The sequence below is a fragment of the Gallinula chloropus genome (assembly GCF_964237585.1).
Source record: "Gallinula chloropus genome assembly, chromosome: Z".
NCBI classification, from domain to species: domain Eukaryota; kingdom Metazoa; phylum Chordata; class Aves; order Gruiformes; family Rallidae; genus Gallinula; species Gallinula chloropus.
In genome coordinates, this window is record NC_140089.1 from 58,375,240 (window position 1) to 58,391,029 (window position 15,790).

Below are 15,790 nucleotides of genomic sequence, written 5' to 3' on the forward strand. Positions count from 1 at the left end.
CATCAGACTGCAACAAAGAACTGAGTGGTCTCTGCAACTTCTGTATCAGAGTAGATAGAGAGAAGGTCACATAAGGGCACAGTGAAACATGGCACAAGTTTTAACAAACAGATGGTGGATTTGACACTAGGAAGTTTTCACCATGGTCATACACAAGAACAGGATCCCCAGGGAGGCTGTGAAATCCTCGCCTTTACTCACTTTAAAGTAAGCACCTACACTTTTCTGTGGCTGGGGGTGTGTGAGAGTGAGTGATGTCCAGATAATCTTAACAATCCTTGTAATTCCATGACTAGAGCATGGGGGCTGAGCAAGGCACTTTTGGAGTAAGCCTTTCTAAGACCTTGATTGCCCCAGCAACTCTTTGGCAGGCATGAGCTTCCACCTGCTTTCAGTGGGATGGCCCTTGCTCCTCATATGTATACATCCTCGTGTATTAACCTATATACCAGCTTTTGGACTTTCCACCAAAATGCTGTTTTAAATACTTTTCTTTTTCTTTATTTTAAGGGGGGTCAACATTCTGAATTGTCTTTATCGGGTAATTGCCTTTATGAGATAATTGCCTATATTGGATAACACCCCCCGCCTTGTGAATTTGCTGGAGCGCTGTCAAGAGTGTTGGCTAAAGGAAGTCAGTACACAAGTTGTGTAGCACTGAACGGTTTATTTCTGCGTCTATAAATGAGATCTTACACAGGACAAAAATCTCACTGTAAAATAGAAAGAGGGAAAGAAAAAAAAAAGCATACCCTGAAGACGACTTTTTCCATTTTTCCACTGGAAAAAGTGTCCCCACGCACACCAGGAGCCAGGCTCCTCTGGCTGGTACTCGCGGCCCGGCACCGGCCCGCTGCTGGCGCCGTGGGGCCCCGCTCCGGCGAGGGGCGGCCCCGCTTCGCCCGCCGGCCCGCCTCCTCCGCGAAGAAGCACGGCGAGGCCGCCGACCGCGAGCAGCCGCTCACCTGCACGTCCGACCGTCCCTCGCCGGGAGCTCCGGGCATCCCGCCCCGCCGCTCCGCCCGCCCGCCCACCTCGCATACGGCGCTGCGGCCGCCATGGCGCAGGGAGAGCCGTGGGCGCCGGCCCCGGGGGCGCGGGTGTGCGGCACCCACGCGGGGCGGCCCCTGGAGCTGTTCTGCGAGGACTGCGGGCGCTGCGTCTGTGCCCTCTGCCCGGCCCTGGGCTCGCACCGCGGACACCGCGCCCTCCTCCTGTCCCACGCCGTCCGCCACAAGCAGGTGAGCGCCGCGGGCAGGCACCGGGCGATGTCACCGGGATGTGCCTGGCCCAGCCTGTGCCTCTCACGGAGCTCTGCGTCTCCGGGGCGGCCAAGCCTTCAGGGTTTGCCGCGGCGGCTCCTTGTTCTGTGAGCCTGGTTCCAGCGGGACAGGCCGGGCGCAACTGGCTGCGGCAAAGGGGGGGGATGAGGGGTGGGAACACGCGACACGACACCGCAGAAGCAAGTATCTTTCAGAGCTGGCTGCTTGTTTCCCCGTTTTTATCCCTCGTTTCTGGGACTTGTGCGGCTGGGATTTCTTTGCCGGGGTGAGAGGGTGTCCAGCTGTACTAGTGCAGCGGGCCGAGGGTGTTCAGCCCGCCGAGGGTGTTCAGCCCTCAGCCTTGCTTTGCTTGCCTTACGTACAGGCTGTGGAGCTGTTTTGTTGTCACATCTGCTTCGTAGGCTGTGCTGTCCTGTACGTGTACTTTGGCAGGTGTTTTGTACACCTCTGGGGAATGGGTCTTGGTGTGCTGTGACTGCACAAGGACATGGTTCCTGCATGAGAAAGAAAAAATTATCCCACCACACCCCAAGTGCATACAACAGGAGTGTAATTCAAGGGACAGTGGGGAGGCGTCGCTGGCTGACAGGTCATGTGCAGCAGCGTTTTCTCCTCAGACCTTGCGCAGGAAACCAGAGGAGCTAGGTTGCCCATGGGGACTTGTTTTCATTGCCAGGCTGCCAGTGCCTTTGACAGAAACATGAATGTCACAGGAGAAGAGGAAAGGCTATTTCTGTTTACCCCCTTCCTTTGTCACTGTAGCTTGCTAGACCACAGTATGTCATAATGCACGGGCCCTGTTCTCGGACAACCCTGTGGGCAGGGAGAGCTGGGATTGTTGTGGGTTAACCCTGGCAGGAGGCCAAGCAACCCACAGCTGCCCACAGACTTCCCCCTCCCTTGCACAGTGAGACAGGGAAAGAAAGACTGAACTCAAGGAAACGTGTGGGTTGAGATGAAAGTAGTTTAGTAAGCAAAGTAGAAGTGGAAGAAGCAAGAAGGAGAACAAAACAAGTGATGCAAAGGCAGTCACTTCCCACAGGTGGACCAATGCAGAGCCAGTTCCTGAGCGAAAAGATGGCTATCCCACCAAAACCCCCTCCCCTCCATTTTATTGGTAAGCATGGCATTATATGGCACGGAGTAGCTCCATGGTTAGTTCAGGCCATCTGCCTGCTTGTATCCCCTCGTGCATTCACGGTATAGTCCACATCTAAAACACAGCAGCATATGAGCTGCTATGAAGAAAAGTAACTTCATCCTAGCCACAACCAGCATAGGGGGTCTTCCCTAAGCTTTTTTCTTCATCCCAGTTCAGGTGCCCATTTCCTGGCCCTCAGAGGCTTCGCAAGAATACTTACAGCTTGTGTTTTGTTTTACTCCAGAGAGACTGCCAGGAGGCTTGTGAGGCCTGCATGCTGTGTTGCGAGGCTTGTAGGGGGCTTAAAAAGTAGGAATACAGAAGTTTGATGTCCAGGAGCTTTTTAAATTTTTTTCTCCGCAATTTCAGAGGGCTCCTTCCCATTCCTCTGGCACTTAGGAGCAGTGTTACGAGTTTCCTAGTTCCCACAGACTGTGAGCAGATGCATAGGTCATGCCAAGTTCCTCAGGTATTTTATTGCTCTTAATTTTATCAATGTAAGGGCAGAGGGGATCAAGTAAATAGCACAGGGGAAAGACCACTGAAGCTGTCAGAGCAACTCAGAGCACTGTTCCTGCCAGCTGGTGTGCTTTCATCCAATGTTATCACTCTTGCAGCAGGGAATTCCCTACAATGCTTGCATGTCCTTCATGACACCTGGGCAACGTGTGGATGTAGGAATTACACTGTGGCACCCTGATTTGAGGCAGAGTAAAGTGCCCAAAGGAACAAGTTGTGGTGCTTTCCTAGGTGCCTGTTGGACACAGAGGAGGAGGTGCTATTGATAACTGTTTGTCTCTGCCACAGTAGGAAGTGAGCAGGAAAGAAACTCGGTCCTGTGTGACACAGTGTCCCTTGGAAGTGTCTGCTGACATCTGCTGGCTTAGGGCTGCAGAGATTTCCGGCATGAACTGTCAAAACTTGTTGCAGCCTAAGAGATCTAACTCGATTTTGTTTGCTCAGAGCAGTTTCTTCGTGCCACACTTGTGATGTGACACCAACTAGGCAGCATGTGACAGTCTTCCTCAGTGTTTTTAGTAAATCCTAGGATTTCCTAAAATCTAAGAGAAGAGATGAGAGATATTGTGCAAGGTCCATCAGCTAGTTCATTCCTGGATCCAAGGTGGTATAAAATCATCTGGAAGGACATTCCACGTAGTCCTGAATGCAGGACATAGGATCAGGATGCAGACCACTTGATATGTGTCCTGTGAGCCTGACTGGAGCTAGAAGTGCTCAACCAATCTCATATCCATCTATGATGTCATCACCAGCTGGGCAGGTGGAGGGAGAGCAGAGGATGTAATCTACCTTGACTTCTGAAAGGCTTTCTATACTGTCTTCCATGACATCCTGATACCAAAGCTGAGAGAGCATGGGATAGATGAGTGGGCAGTGAGGTGGGCTGAGAATTGGCTGTCAGACCGAGCTCAGAGAGTGGTGATCAGTGGAGCAGAATCTGACTGGAGACCTGTGACTAGCAGTGTTCCCCAGGGCTCGGTGTTGGGTCCAGTCCTGTTTCATATCTTCATTGACGACCTTGATGAGGGAATAGCATCCACCCTCAGCAAGTACCCGATGATACAAAGCTGGGAGGAGTGACTGACACGCAGGAACACTGCGCTGCCATCCAGCGAGACCTGGACAGGCTGGAGAGCTGGGCAGGGAGAAATCAGATGAGGTTCAACAAAAGCAAGTGTAGAGTCTTGCACCTGGGAAGGAATAACTACTTGTATCTGTACAGGCTGGGGGATGACCTGCTGGAGAAGAGCTCTGTGGAGAGGGACCAGGGGGTCTTGGTTGATGACAGGTTGACCATGAGCCAGCAGTGTGCCTTGGTGGCTCAGAGAGCCAATGGGATCCTGAGGTGTGGAGGAGTGTGGCCAGCAGGTCAAAGGAGGTGATCCTCCCCCTCTACTCTGCCCTGGTCAGGCCCCACCTGGAGTATTGTGTCCAGTTCTGGGCTCCCTGGTATCAAAAAGACAGGGATATCCTGGAGAGAAGCCAGAGAAGGGCAACAAGGATGATTAAGGGCCTGGAGCATCTCCCCTATGAGGAAAGGCTGAATGAGCTGGGACTGTTCAGTCTTGAGAAGACTAAGGGGGGAACCTTATTAATGTTTATAAATATCTTAAGTATGGGATGCAGGGGGAATCAGCCAGCCCCTTTTCAGTGGTCTGTGGAGACAGGACAAGGGGCAATGGCTGCAAGTTGGAGCACAGGAAGTTCTGCACCAACATGTGGAAGAACTTCTTCACAGTGAGGGTGACAGAGCCCTGGGACAGGCTGCCCAGGGAGGTGGTGGAGTCTCCTTCTCTGGAGATATTCAAGACCCATCTGGACGCCTATCTGTGCAATATGAACTAGGGAGCTGCTTTGGCAGGTGGGTTGGACCCGATGATCTCTTGAGGTCCTTTCCAACTCCTGTGATACTGTGATTCTATGATAGTCCAGAAATCCTTGCTTTTACAGTGTGGCAGTTTGACCCTGGCCATAGGCCAGACACCCACCGAAAGCCACTCTTATCACTTCCCTTTTCAGATGGACAGGGGACAAAATATCTATTGAGAGGCTTAGGAGATAAGGATAGGGAGAGATCATTCCACAATCAGCGTCATGGGCAGAACAGACTCAGCACAGAATAAAGGAAAGAAACTCTGTAATTTATTACACTGCACTGCACACCCAGTGACACCAGAGTCAGGCAATGAGAAGTGCAGCCAGATCTTAAAGCACTTCCCCCCACGCCTCCCTTCTTAGCAGGCTTCACTTTAGTCATGATTTCGCTCCCTTCTCCTCTCCCAGGTGGCATAGGTTGGGGGAGTGGGGCGCACAATGGGGTTTCAGTCAGTTCCTCACAAGTTGTTTTCCTTTCTGGGGGGGCATTCCTCACACCCTTCCTCTACTCCAGTGTGGGGTCCCACCCACAGGAGACAGTCATCCATGAACTCCAGCATGAATCATCTCCCAAAGGGCTTCAGCTCTTCACCAGCTGCCCCAGCCTGGGTCACTTCTCTCTCTCTCTCTCCTCACATAGGCTCGAGGTCCTGCCAGGAGCTTGACCCAGTGCGGGTCACAGCATCTTCCACATGTCTCCACCTGCTCCGCCATGAAGTCTTTCCATAGGGTCTGTGCTTCCCATCATCTTCCATGGGCTGCAGGGGGACAACCCACTCCACCATGGTCATCTCCACAGACTGCAAGGGAGTCTTTCCCTCTGGCACCTGAAGTGTCTCCTTGCCCCCTCACATCCCCCAACCCCTTCTTCCTTGGCCTTGGTGTCTGCACAGTTTCTTACATCTTCTCATTCCCTGCTCTTGTGGAAAAAAACTGTCTGCTTGCTTTTTTTTCCCCTAGTCAAATATGTTTCACAGAGGCTCTGTGACCATCACTGATTGGCTCAGCCTTGGTCAGCAGTGGGTCCACCCTTGAACCCAGCTGGTGTTTACTCTCTTGGACCTAGGAGAAGCTTCTACCTGCTTCTTGCTGAAGCCACCCCTGCAGCCCCCCTATTCTCCACAAAAACCTTGCAACGTAAAACCACCAACATACAGTGTTTTCACTTGAGTGAGTTGGGGTGTCCAGGCAGTCCTAAAGGAATGTTTTTAAGAGTTGGTTCCTCAGGGTGAATGACATGGGTTGCCTCCCTGCGTTGTAGACAGTGTCTTCACTACTAGGAAGCAGCTCTTCTATTTACCTTCATAAAGAAAGTAACGTTTAACTGGAAATGCTTGGGGATGGCCTGTGTATTTGTGTGTGATCACTGCTGTGAGGGAGGGAGTGCCTGAGGTGATGTATTTTACTAGTAGAGAAGGAACACTGGGTTTGCTCTGTGGTCTTTGTCAGTCTTTGATGAAGGGAATGAGAATAAATTGAGGGAGGCTACTACCTAGTAGAATTCCTGAATCTTTGTGTGGTTCAGACCTAGAGATGTTGCAGTGAGCTGATACATGTAAATGCAGATGGTTTTGATGGATTCCAGCTGGACTGATTAACAGCTACACCTCTGGAGCTTGCTTGCCTGGTATTATTTTGATCATGGAATAGATCCTCCTGGAAACTCTGCAAAAGCACATGGAAAATAAGGAAGTGCTGATGACAGTCAGTATGGCTTCACCAAGGGCAAATCATACCTGAGAAATTTGTTGGCCTTCTATACAATGGGGTTACATCATTGGTGGAAAAGGGAAGAGCAACTGAAGTAACCCACCCAGACTTGTGTAAAGCATTTGATGCTGCGCCATATGACATCCTTATCTCTAAATTGGAAAGACATGGATGTGATGGATGGACCACTCAGTGGATAAGGAATTGGCTGGATGATCACACTCAAAGACTTGCAGTCAACAGCCGATGTCCAGGTGGAGATCAGTGACAAGCAGCATTCCTCAGAGGTTGGTACTGGTGCTGCTTAACAGCCTTTGTTGGCAACATAGACAGAGGCTCCCACTGGTCCTTTGAATAAAAGTACTTGGTTGGTTACCCTTCAGCTGCTACATGCATGGTCATGTGGCCTAGGAATACACAGTGCCATAGATATTAAAGTTGGATTTTTTTTTTAATTAGATTTCCCTGTTCTTATGAGGGAACTATACTAATTTGTACAGCTCTCTGAATCTCAGCAGTGTAATCACCCATAGCAGGTTTAATGTTGAAATCTTTATGGTTCATCACTACTGGCCTAAATAAACCTCATAAACTGATTTCTGGCTTTTACAGATGTTTTTACAAAACAGTGTTTTATTTTGTTTTGTTGCTCTATAGGAACTCATGGCATTCTGTCTGAAGGATCTAGAAGACAGAAAACATCAAGAAGTGGGTAACAGAAGAAGTGTAGAGCAGGCTGCTAATGATCTGAAGGTAAAGCATGATTTGCTTCTTCACTGGATGGTCCAAGGAGAGATTTTTCTTTCTATGTAGCTATTCGAAGACTGATGCAGCTGCTGCTTCTCAGGAAAATAATGTATTCCCTGTATCCATCACAAGCTATTACTATCAAAGGGAGAGAAGAGGGAAAGAGTCTCCAGAGTCCTGTCCCTCGCTCCCTGATCAGCTGAACATCTCTGGAAGAACAATGTTGAAATTTTTGTGCAGAGGAATAACAAATAGCACCAGCAGCATATGTTATTCTGGCTTCATGGATGTGTGTTGCATTGCACCCAACTGCATTACTGAATAGTCTGACTACAGAGTTAAGTAAGCACAGGAACTGGATCCCTGTGTTGATTCCATCTTGAGAGCTGGAATGTACGCTAAGCTCCATCACATTTATAGAGCATGAAATGGTTTGTTGCTCTTAGGAGCATATCTAAGCATCTGTGTTACAGAAATGACAGTAAGAACTGGAAGAGGTTCTGTAAAGCTTTGGGACATCACAGTGTGATACCACTTACTTTTGGAAGCTTTTGTTTCCTAGCAGCTTCCTGTCCATAGCTTGCTCTAAAGGGGGCAAAGTCCTGCTACTGAAGGACCAGGTCCCAGGTCTGCTGCTTCTAGCATTTAGTACCTTTCTCTGTTATATTCCAGCTGAAAACTGTTTTCTGTATAAATAAGCATCCTGGAACCTGCCCTCAAGCTTTTTCATCCAGGAGGGAAAGCTGCATTCCTTTCAGGGGTAAACATCCATTTCTGAAGAGATGCAGCAAATCAGTAAAACTCAGCTGAAATGTAAAATTGAAAGTCTGGGAGAGAAATGCCTGAAATGTTTATATGGAGGGGGCAACTCTTCTGCTTAATCTATAGGCACATGCCATTACAAGCAAAAGGCAGCTGTCAGACAAAGTGACTGAGCTCCAGTTACTGCTTCAGGAAGAGGAGTCTCTGGCAAAAAATTTAATTGATGAAAAGACTCAGCAAGCTCTGGAAGCACATGAGCAGCAGTTGGAGTCCTGTCAAGAAAAGCTTGCATCCTTGGAGACCCTGTCGCAGCAAATCAGACTAATACAACAGCACAGTGATCCTGTTGAGTTGCTGGAGGTGGTATTGTACGCTCTCTTTCTACCTATTCCTCTTATCCTCACACTCCCTGATAAACTGCTGTAGCGATCTCCTCTGTACATCCACAACAGTAGTTCTCACTGATTTTTAATCTTCTTTTTGTTGGATTTTGGTGAACCAATTTGGTTCCTGATTTTTGCGCTGTAAGCTGTTCCTGTTACAGCAATGATTTCAGGTCTGTATAAAATTTATGTTAATTTTCAATTCTATATAGAATTATGTGTGTCTCTTCATCTTGAAGGCAAATGCTGTATCAGGTCTTTCCTTATGCAGTGCAATATGAAGATCTGAGGAAAGACAGCTATCCTGGGAACCTTAGAAGGACGATGAAATTGTCTCATTTCTGTAATGACAAGAGATCCTTATCACTCTGAGCAATAGCCATTGTGTTATTTGGCAGTAAGACATATGTCATCATCTCTTTCCTAATGTTCTTTTTCCCGTTCCTTGGGAAGGGTGTGTGGCCTTGACACAAGCCAAAGGATGCCATTCTTCGCAGGAAAGCCTGTAGTGCATTTTTACATCCTTGCAACTTGTCAGACTTGAGAGGTTGCATTGTTGTGAGTGACACACCCAGCAGAATGCCATGTGTGCTAGCAACATACCTACATGTGAGAAGCTGCTCTTCATGGTATCAGAGAGAGTTTTTTTGTGGAGAAGGTTGGATTTTATTCTTTAGGTTAATTTTAAAACTTAGTAGTTTAAATTTCCCCTTGCTGAGATTTCCTATAAAGGGTCCTAGCCAGGCTAAACTCATTCCCATCTTGGACTGTCCTGGAGAACCTTGTTTTAACCATGACTGTTGGGTACTCCATCTCTGGGGTAGCTCCTGGCTCCACTGCCTGGAGGACCTAATGAGCTAACAGGCAGGCTGAACCCAGCAGGGCTTAACTGTTACAGCATGTATACCTACCTAGTGATGGAGCTGTTCTTGCTTGCTGGTGTGTGGGCGCTGGGAAGGAAGAGTCCTTTGCTACTAATTGGAGAATTTGTCTTTCTACCCTCAGAAGTACACAGAAATTGAGAAGGAAATGCAGGAGTCCAGGCATCTGATAGAACAATGGCATCCGGTACCTGTCTCGTTTGAGCACATACTTAACCATTATAAACACTTTGTGGCAGCTCTTCAGTCCATTCTACAGAAACCACTAGAAGCACGGCTTAAAGAAGGTATCTAGAAGAGTACTATGTATTTTCCTTTTTCCTGCTTTTCTTTTAAATAAAGTGTGGGCTGCAGATAAGAACAGGACTTTTTACCAAGTCAGCTGGAGAAAACAGCAGCTTTTCAAGCATGGGTACTGTTCTCTGACAGCATGGGTGCAATGTTGCTATAGTGGTGATTAGGAACATAAGAGATGTCTTTTTTAACTCTGAAGATGGCCTTTTTTGGCTTTAAGTTTGTCTGATGCTTTTTTCCAGCTCTATCAGAGATTTAACAAGGGCAAGTGTAAGGTCTCACATCTAGGGAAGAGCAACCCCGGGTACCAGTATAGGTTGGGGACTGGCCTGTTGGAGAGCAGCGTAGGTGAGAGGGACCTGGGGGTGCTGGTGGACAGTAGGATGACCATGAGCCAGCGATGTGCCCTCATGGCCAAGAAGGCCAATGGCATCTGGGGTGTACTAGAAAGGGTGTAGTTAGTAGATCAAGAGAGGTCCTTCACCCCCTCTAATTTGCCCTGGTGAAACCGCACCTGGAATATTGCATCCAGTTCTGGGCCACTCAGTTCAAGAAGGACATAGAACTCCTTGAAAGAGTCCAGCGCAGGGCCACAAAGTTGATTAAGGGAATGGAACACCTTCCATATGAGGAGAGGCTGAGGGAGCTGGACCTGTTTAGCTTGGAGAAGAGGAAGCTGAGGGATGACCATATTAATGTTGTATTTATAAATATGTAAAGGGTGAGTGTCAGGAGGACAGATCGAGGCCCTTCTCAGTGATGCCCAGTGATAGGACAAGGGGCAGTGGGTGCAAGCTGGAGCACAGAAGGTTCCATGGGAACAGAAGGAAAAACTTCTTCACTGAGGATGACGGATCACTGTAACAGGTTGCCTAGAGAGGTTGTGGAGTCTCCTTCTCTGGAGACATTCAAACCCATGTGGATGTGGTCCTGTGCGATTTAGTCTGGGTAATCCAGCTCTGGTGGAGGGGTTAGACTAGATGATCTTTTGAGGTCCCTTCCAACTCCTAACATTCTTTGATTCTGTGATCAGTTATTTCAATACAGCTTTCTTCTTGCAGAGCTTAACTTGCTTATATCCTTAGACCACCACACCTACACAGCATAGCTGTTCTCTCCTTTCAGTTCCTGCTGGGTGTTAGTGCTCTGTCAGGACATCTGGAGGGCATGGAGCAGTGGGTACCTGTAAAATTTGAAAGCTTTTTCTCATTGATGTATCTGGTGATTTTCCTGTCTCAGGCATTCTGAAAAATTCTCTGGGTTTTGGTACTTTACATGTGGGTTAGCATGTTCTACTTAGACCTCCTTTTGTCTTTGACCTGGTATTTCATCCTTAAGTGACCTTGAGCATGTTTAAGGGAAGGAGTTTCCTAATGAGCCACAAAGCCTAATAACGATGGGGAAACCCTGATGCTGGTTAAGCTACAGGTGAGCAGCGCAACACCAGCTGTCATGTGTCACCTAGTTACCTTTTAATAATACATTTTCTGAGAGTTGCCACCAAGAAGAGTATAACAGCTTGCTGGGGAAAATGGTCCGTGCAAATCTGAAAGACCACTGCAGGATATATGGAGAATTGCTAGGCAGTACCATACAGGTGCTCTGTAGCTAGTACCTGCAATTATCTTCAGCTGCTTGAGGGGTAGAGGAGTGCTTTTAGAGGAATGGGAGGTGCTTAGTTGGGGTTGTGCTTCATTGTGCAGTGCCTTGTCAATACTGGGGTTCAGCATCTCCATGCTATCGAAAGAGCATGGAGGTTGAAAGCATGCAGAGTAAGTAGCCTTTCCCCAGCAAAAATAATGCAGTTTGTCCCATGAACATGGAAGATAGAGTGTGACATTATGACTTTCCCCAGGGCATTGGTGTAATTTATACCTGAGGCAAAACCAAATACCTTGTCCAGAAAAATTGCCCATGATGTTTTATTTTTAAAACCTCAACATTGCAGCCATTTTCTTCCACTGTCAGGCTCCCTAAACTGTCCCTTTTCATCTCTGCCCAGATGTTTTCAGCAGCTTTAATGCCACTACAAAGAAGCAGCCTGGAACAGTATTGAAAACCATGTGCCCTGTTGATCGGTTGCTATTCTTAAAACGTAAGTATGGATGAACAAAAGTTAGAAGCACTCTGAACACTTACAGCTCAATCACTGAACAGTCAATGAATATGTGCTGTTATTATTTTATAAGGGTTCAGATTTGTACAGTGTTTGTGAGGAACAAGTGGTTGGCGCTGCGTGAAAGTCATTACCACATTTCATACCTCACACTGGCAAAGGAATTTTACTTTCTGTCTGTGAAATCTTGACCCTTTGTTTTTGGCCAGAACTGCCAGTATATGAATCAGCTAGTGGCTAATATAGTTTTGGAAGAATTTTCTATTCTCCAGATTATTGTGGTCTGTCTTTAATCCTATGTCCCTCGTGTAATGTGTTAAGGGTCAATCTACAGGTGATCCTTTCCTTTGGTGTTGGTAGGAAGGCTGTATAGTGAATTATTTCAACTCTCTGATGGGGATCCTATTGACATTTTTTTTTTTAATGAAGTGAAAAATGCCCCTTTCAGAACACACCAACCTCTAGGTGCAGGGACAGCATGTAACCCATTCTACCAGCACAGTACTGTCCCTTGCCTTCTCTATGGAATAACAGCCAGAAGTAAAGTGTCCACTTCACCACTGTCATGACCTCCACACTGGGCCAGAAAACAAGAAAACAGACTTTATCTTACAACAGGCCTTTGCCACCAGGTACCACAGTAACAGGGAATGTTACAGCTTTGAGATTAAAAACAGCTATAGCCCTCATCTGCCACAGGCCACGTGAAATTTTACACAGCAGCAACTCTCTTCATATGTCTTTGCCTCAAACAAAGCAACTGGTTCATTTCTGGTACCCAGGTGTTTTATCTAAAACACTTGGGCTGTAACCCCACCAGAAGTCTCCAAATACTGTGCATAAAGCAAATGTGCTCAGTGTTTGTTCCCTACATAGCTGTATTAATTTTTTCATTTGTGAACCATGCACATACTGTCTTAGAAACTGACTTGTTTTAAAACTTGTGCAACTTTGAAGCATCAGTGCATGTGAGTAGTGGTGCTTTCTATTAAAAATGTCACATTTTTCCTTGCAAAATGGCAGAGTCCAAGACACTAATAACTGGGGCTCTGTAGTGGTTTAACCCTGGCTGGAGGCCATACACCCACTCTAGTCACTCTATCACTCCCATTTTCAGCTGGACAGGTGGGAGAAGATAAATTGAGAGGTTTAGGAGTCGAGATAAGGACAGGGAGAGATCATTCCACAATCAGTGTCACAGGCAGAACAGGTATGACACAGAATAAAATGTCCCATCAAATTCATTACCAGAGATAGGTACACAGACAGACACACATACACTCTCTCTCTGAAAACGGAGTCAGATAATGCAAAGTAAAGCCAAATCCTAAAACACCTTCTCCCACCCCTCCCTTCTTCCCAGGCTCAACTTTATTCATGATTTCTCTCCCTTCCTCCCCACCTGAGGTGGCACAGTGGGAGACAGGGATGGGGGTTTCAGTCAGTTCCTCACAAGTTGTTTTACTTCGTAGAGCAGGGGGGTGGTGCATTCCTCACACTCTTCCCCTGCTGCAGCATGGGGTCCCACCCACAGGAGGAACTACTCCAGCATTAGTCCTTTTCCATGGGGCTTCGTTTCTTCAACAACTTCCCCAGTGTGGGTCACTTCTATAGGGTCTGCTCCAGCCTGGCCCCTCACAGAGTGACAACCTCCCCCAGAAAACCTGCTCTCCACAGGCTGCAGGTCCTGCCAGGAGCTTGCTCCAATACAGGTCACAGCATCTTCCATATGTCTCCACCTGCTTCAGCGTGGGGTCTATCCATGGGTTGAAAAGTGGGATCTCTGCTCCCCATCATCTTCCATGGGCTTCAGGAGAACACCCCTCCACCATCGGTTTCTCCATGAACTGCAGAGGAATCTCTTTCCTCCAGCACCTGGATCACTTCGTCCCCACCTGTTCACTGGCCTTGGTGCCTGCACAGTTTCTTACATGTACTCACTCCCTTCTCTAGGAAAAAATGGCTGCTTGTAGTTTTTTTTTTCCTCTTAAGTGTGATTCACAGAAGCACTGCCACTGTCGCTGATTGGGTCAGCCTTGGTCAGCATCAGGTCCGTCCTTGAGCTGACTGCTGTTTGGACCTCACTGTTGGACCTGGCTGTTGGACCTCAGAGAAGCTTCTATCTGCTTCTTACAGAAGCTCTCTCTGCAGGCCTCCCTCCTTCACCAAAACCTTACCATGCAAAGCCACGAGTCCCTTGCAAGTCCTTTGCAGGTTTTTTAGTAACATGCACTTCTTTCAGGAGCCATGATAAATGTAGTAAGTATGTTTATGATTTTGACTGCAGATGCAAGATCACCAACCTGGGAATATGACAGCCTTCACCCAAGGCTAAAATTGTCTGATGACCGTCTTGTAGTAAGCTGTAATTGGAGGAGGATGTTTTACCCTTGTGGTCCCCAGAGATTTGATAAATTATGGCAAGTGCTGAGCAGAGATGCATTCCTTTCTGGGAGTCATTACTGGGAAGTTGATGTGCTTCATGCTGGAGCAGGATGGTGGATTGGCTTAGCCTACCCTTCCATTGGCAGGAAAGGAGAATCTGAAAGCTGTCGACTGGGCTGGAATAGAGCATCCTGGTGCCTTAAGAAGTTTGATTTTGAATACTGGGCATTTCACAAAGGGGAGAGAATCCCTGTCCTGGTAGAAGAAGATCCCGATCGTATTGGCATTTTCCTAGATTATGAAGCAGGAATCCTTTCATTCTACAATGTTTCTGATGGCATGGCTCATTTGTACACCTTCCGCTGCAAATTCACAGAACCAGTTTACCCAGCCTTGAGGCTCTGGGAAGGGTCCATTGGCATATGCAAGCTAACATAAAGAATAAAGGAAAAATAAAGCCAACTATTTCATGCTCTTCCTATGAAAGCCACTTTAGCAGTGATCTACATGAACAAAGGAAAAATAAAGCCAACTATTTCATGCTCTTCCTATGAAAGCCACTTTAGCAGTGATCTACATGAACAAATCTCTGTCATATGAAAATTGTAACTGTGATGATTGTAAAAAGTAGCTGCCAAGTTCAAGAAAACCAACTAATTTTTAATCTATATGCATTTTTTAATGGGGGAAAGTGTCTGGTTTTTATAAATGATGCTGATGTACCACCTAAAGTGCCATATATAACATTTTTTGTACTTTTTTTCAACTTTGAAAATGGAAAGTCTGGTTGACAGAAGCCTGTTACAACTCAGATTTTAACCTGGATATTGCCATGTTTTCTTAAAAACACCCTTCTCCCATCTGCCTGGAGAGGCTGCAGTTGTGTATGGTAACAGGTTTGGTTTGGTTCAAGCTTCATGTTCGTATACAGCATACTGTTATAGTTAACATCATTTTTGGATAACAAATGCACTAAGTGAATTAGTTCATATTTATCTATTGTCATGCGTTTTTCGCTCGGATAATTTTCACAGGATGTTGGCAAGGGACACAGCCAGGACAGATGATCCAAACTAGCCAAGGGGATATTCCATATGACATTGTGTGCAGCGTATGAAGGGGTCTGGCTGGGGAGAAGCAGCAGCTCTGGGAGGGGTTGACTGTATGGGTCATCTGGTCAGCAGACTGCATTGTGTATCACCTAATTTGCATATTCTATTATAAATACCGTTGCTGTTACTGTCCTCGTGTTTTGTTGTCCCAGTAAACTGTCCTTATCCCAACCCTGTAGCGTGCCTTTTTCTTCCCATTCTCCTCCCCATCCCACCAGGGAAAGGTGAGTAAGGGGCTGCATGGTGCTCAGCTGCAGCTGGGGCTGGGGCTGAACCATGACAGTCTTTTTTTGGCATCTGATGTGGGGCAGAAAGGATTGAGAAGACAACTCTGACCCAAGCATGTTTAACAAATCTGTTATAGTCATTTATTATATTAAATAAATAGCTGCTGGTCACATGGCCATGGTACATAAACATGTACTTGCTGTATGCACTCACTGTGGTGCAGTTTATCACATCTGAGAGAGGGGTCCGGGTTCTCATTTTGCTGTACTGTGTGATACAGACTGACGATAATAACAATGGTCATGATGGTATTTGTATGTGGCATTGCTGTCATGCCTGTACCTTGGACAA

At 47.0% G+C, this 15,790-nt stretch overlaps 1 protein-coding gene across 1 annotated transcript; it reads left to right on the plus strand.

Moving 5' to 3' along the window:
• Window positions 1–1,058: 1,058 nt before the first annotated feature.
• On the plus strand, window positions 1,059–15,376 carry TRIM14 (tripartite motif containing 14; the record flags this gene model as incomplete). The annotated part of the gene is made up of 6 exons (XM_084278488.1): window positions 1,059–1,241; window positions 7,189–7,284; window positions 8,167–8,400; window positions 9,429–9,591; window positions 11,601–11,693; window positions 14,002–15,376. The coding sequence occupies 6 exons, from the start codon at window positions 1,059–1,061 to the stop codon at window positions 14,535–14,537; spliced, it is 1,305 nt and encodes a 434-aa protein (XP_084134614.1). The 3' UTR covers window positions 14,538–15,376.
• Between the last annotated feature and the right edge of the window lie 414 nt (window positions 15,377–15,790).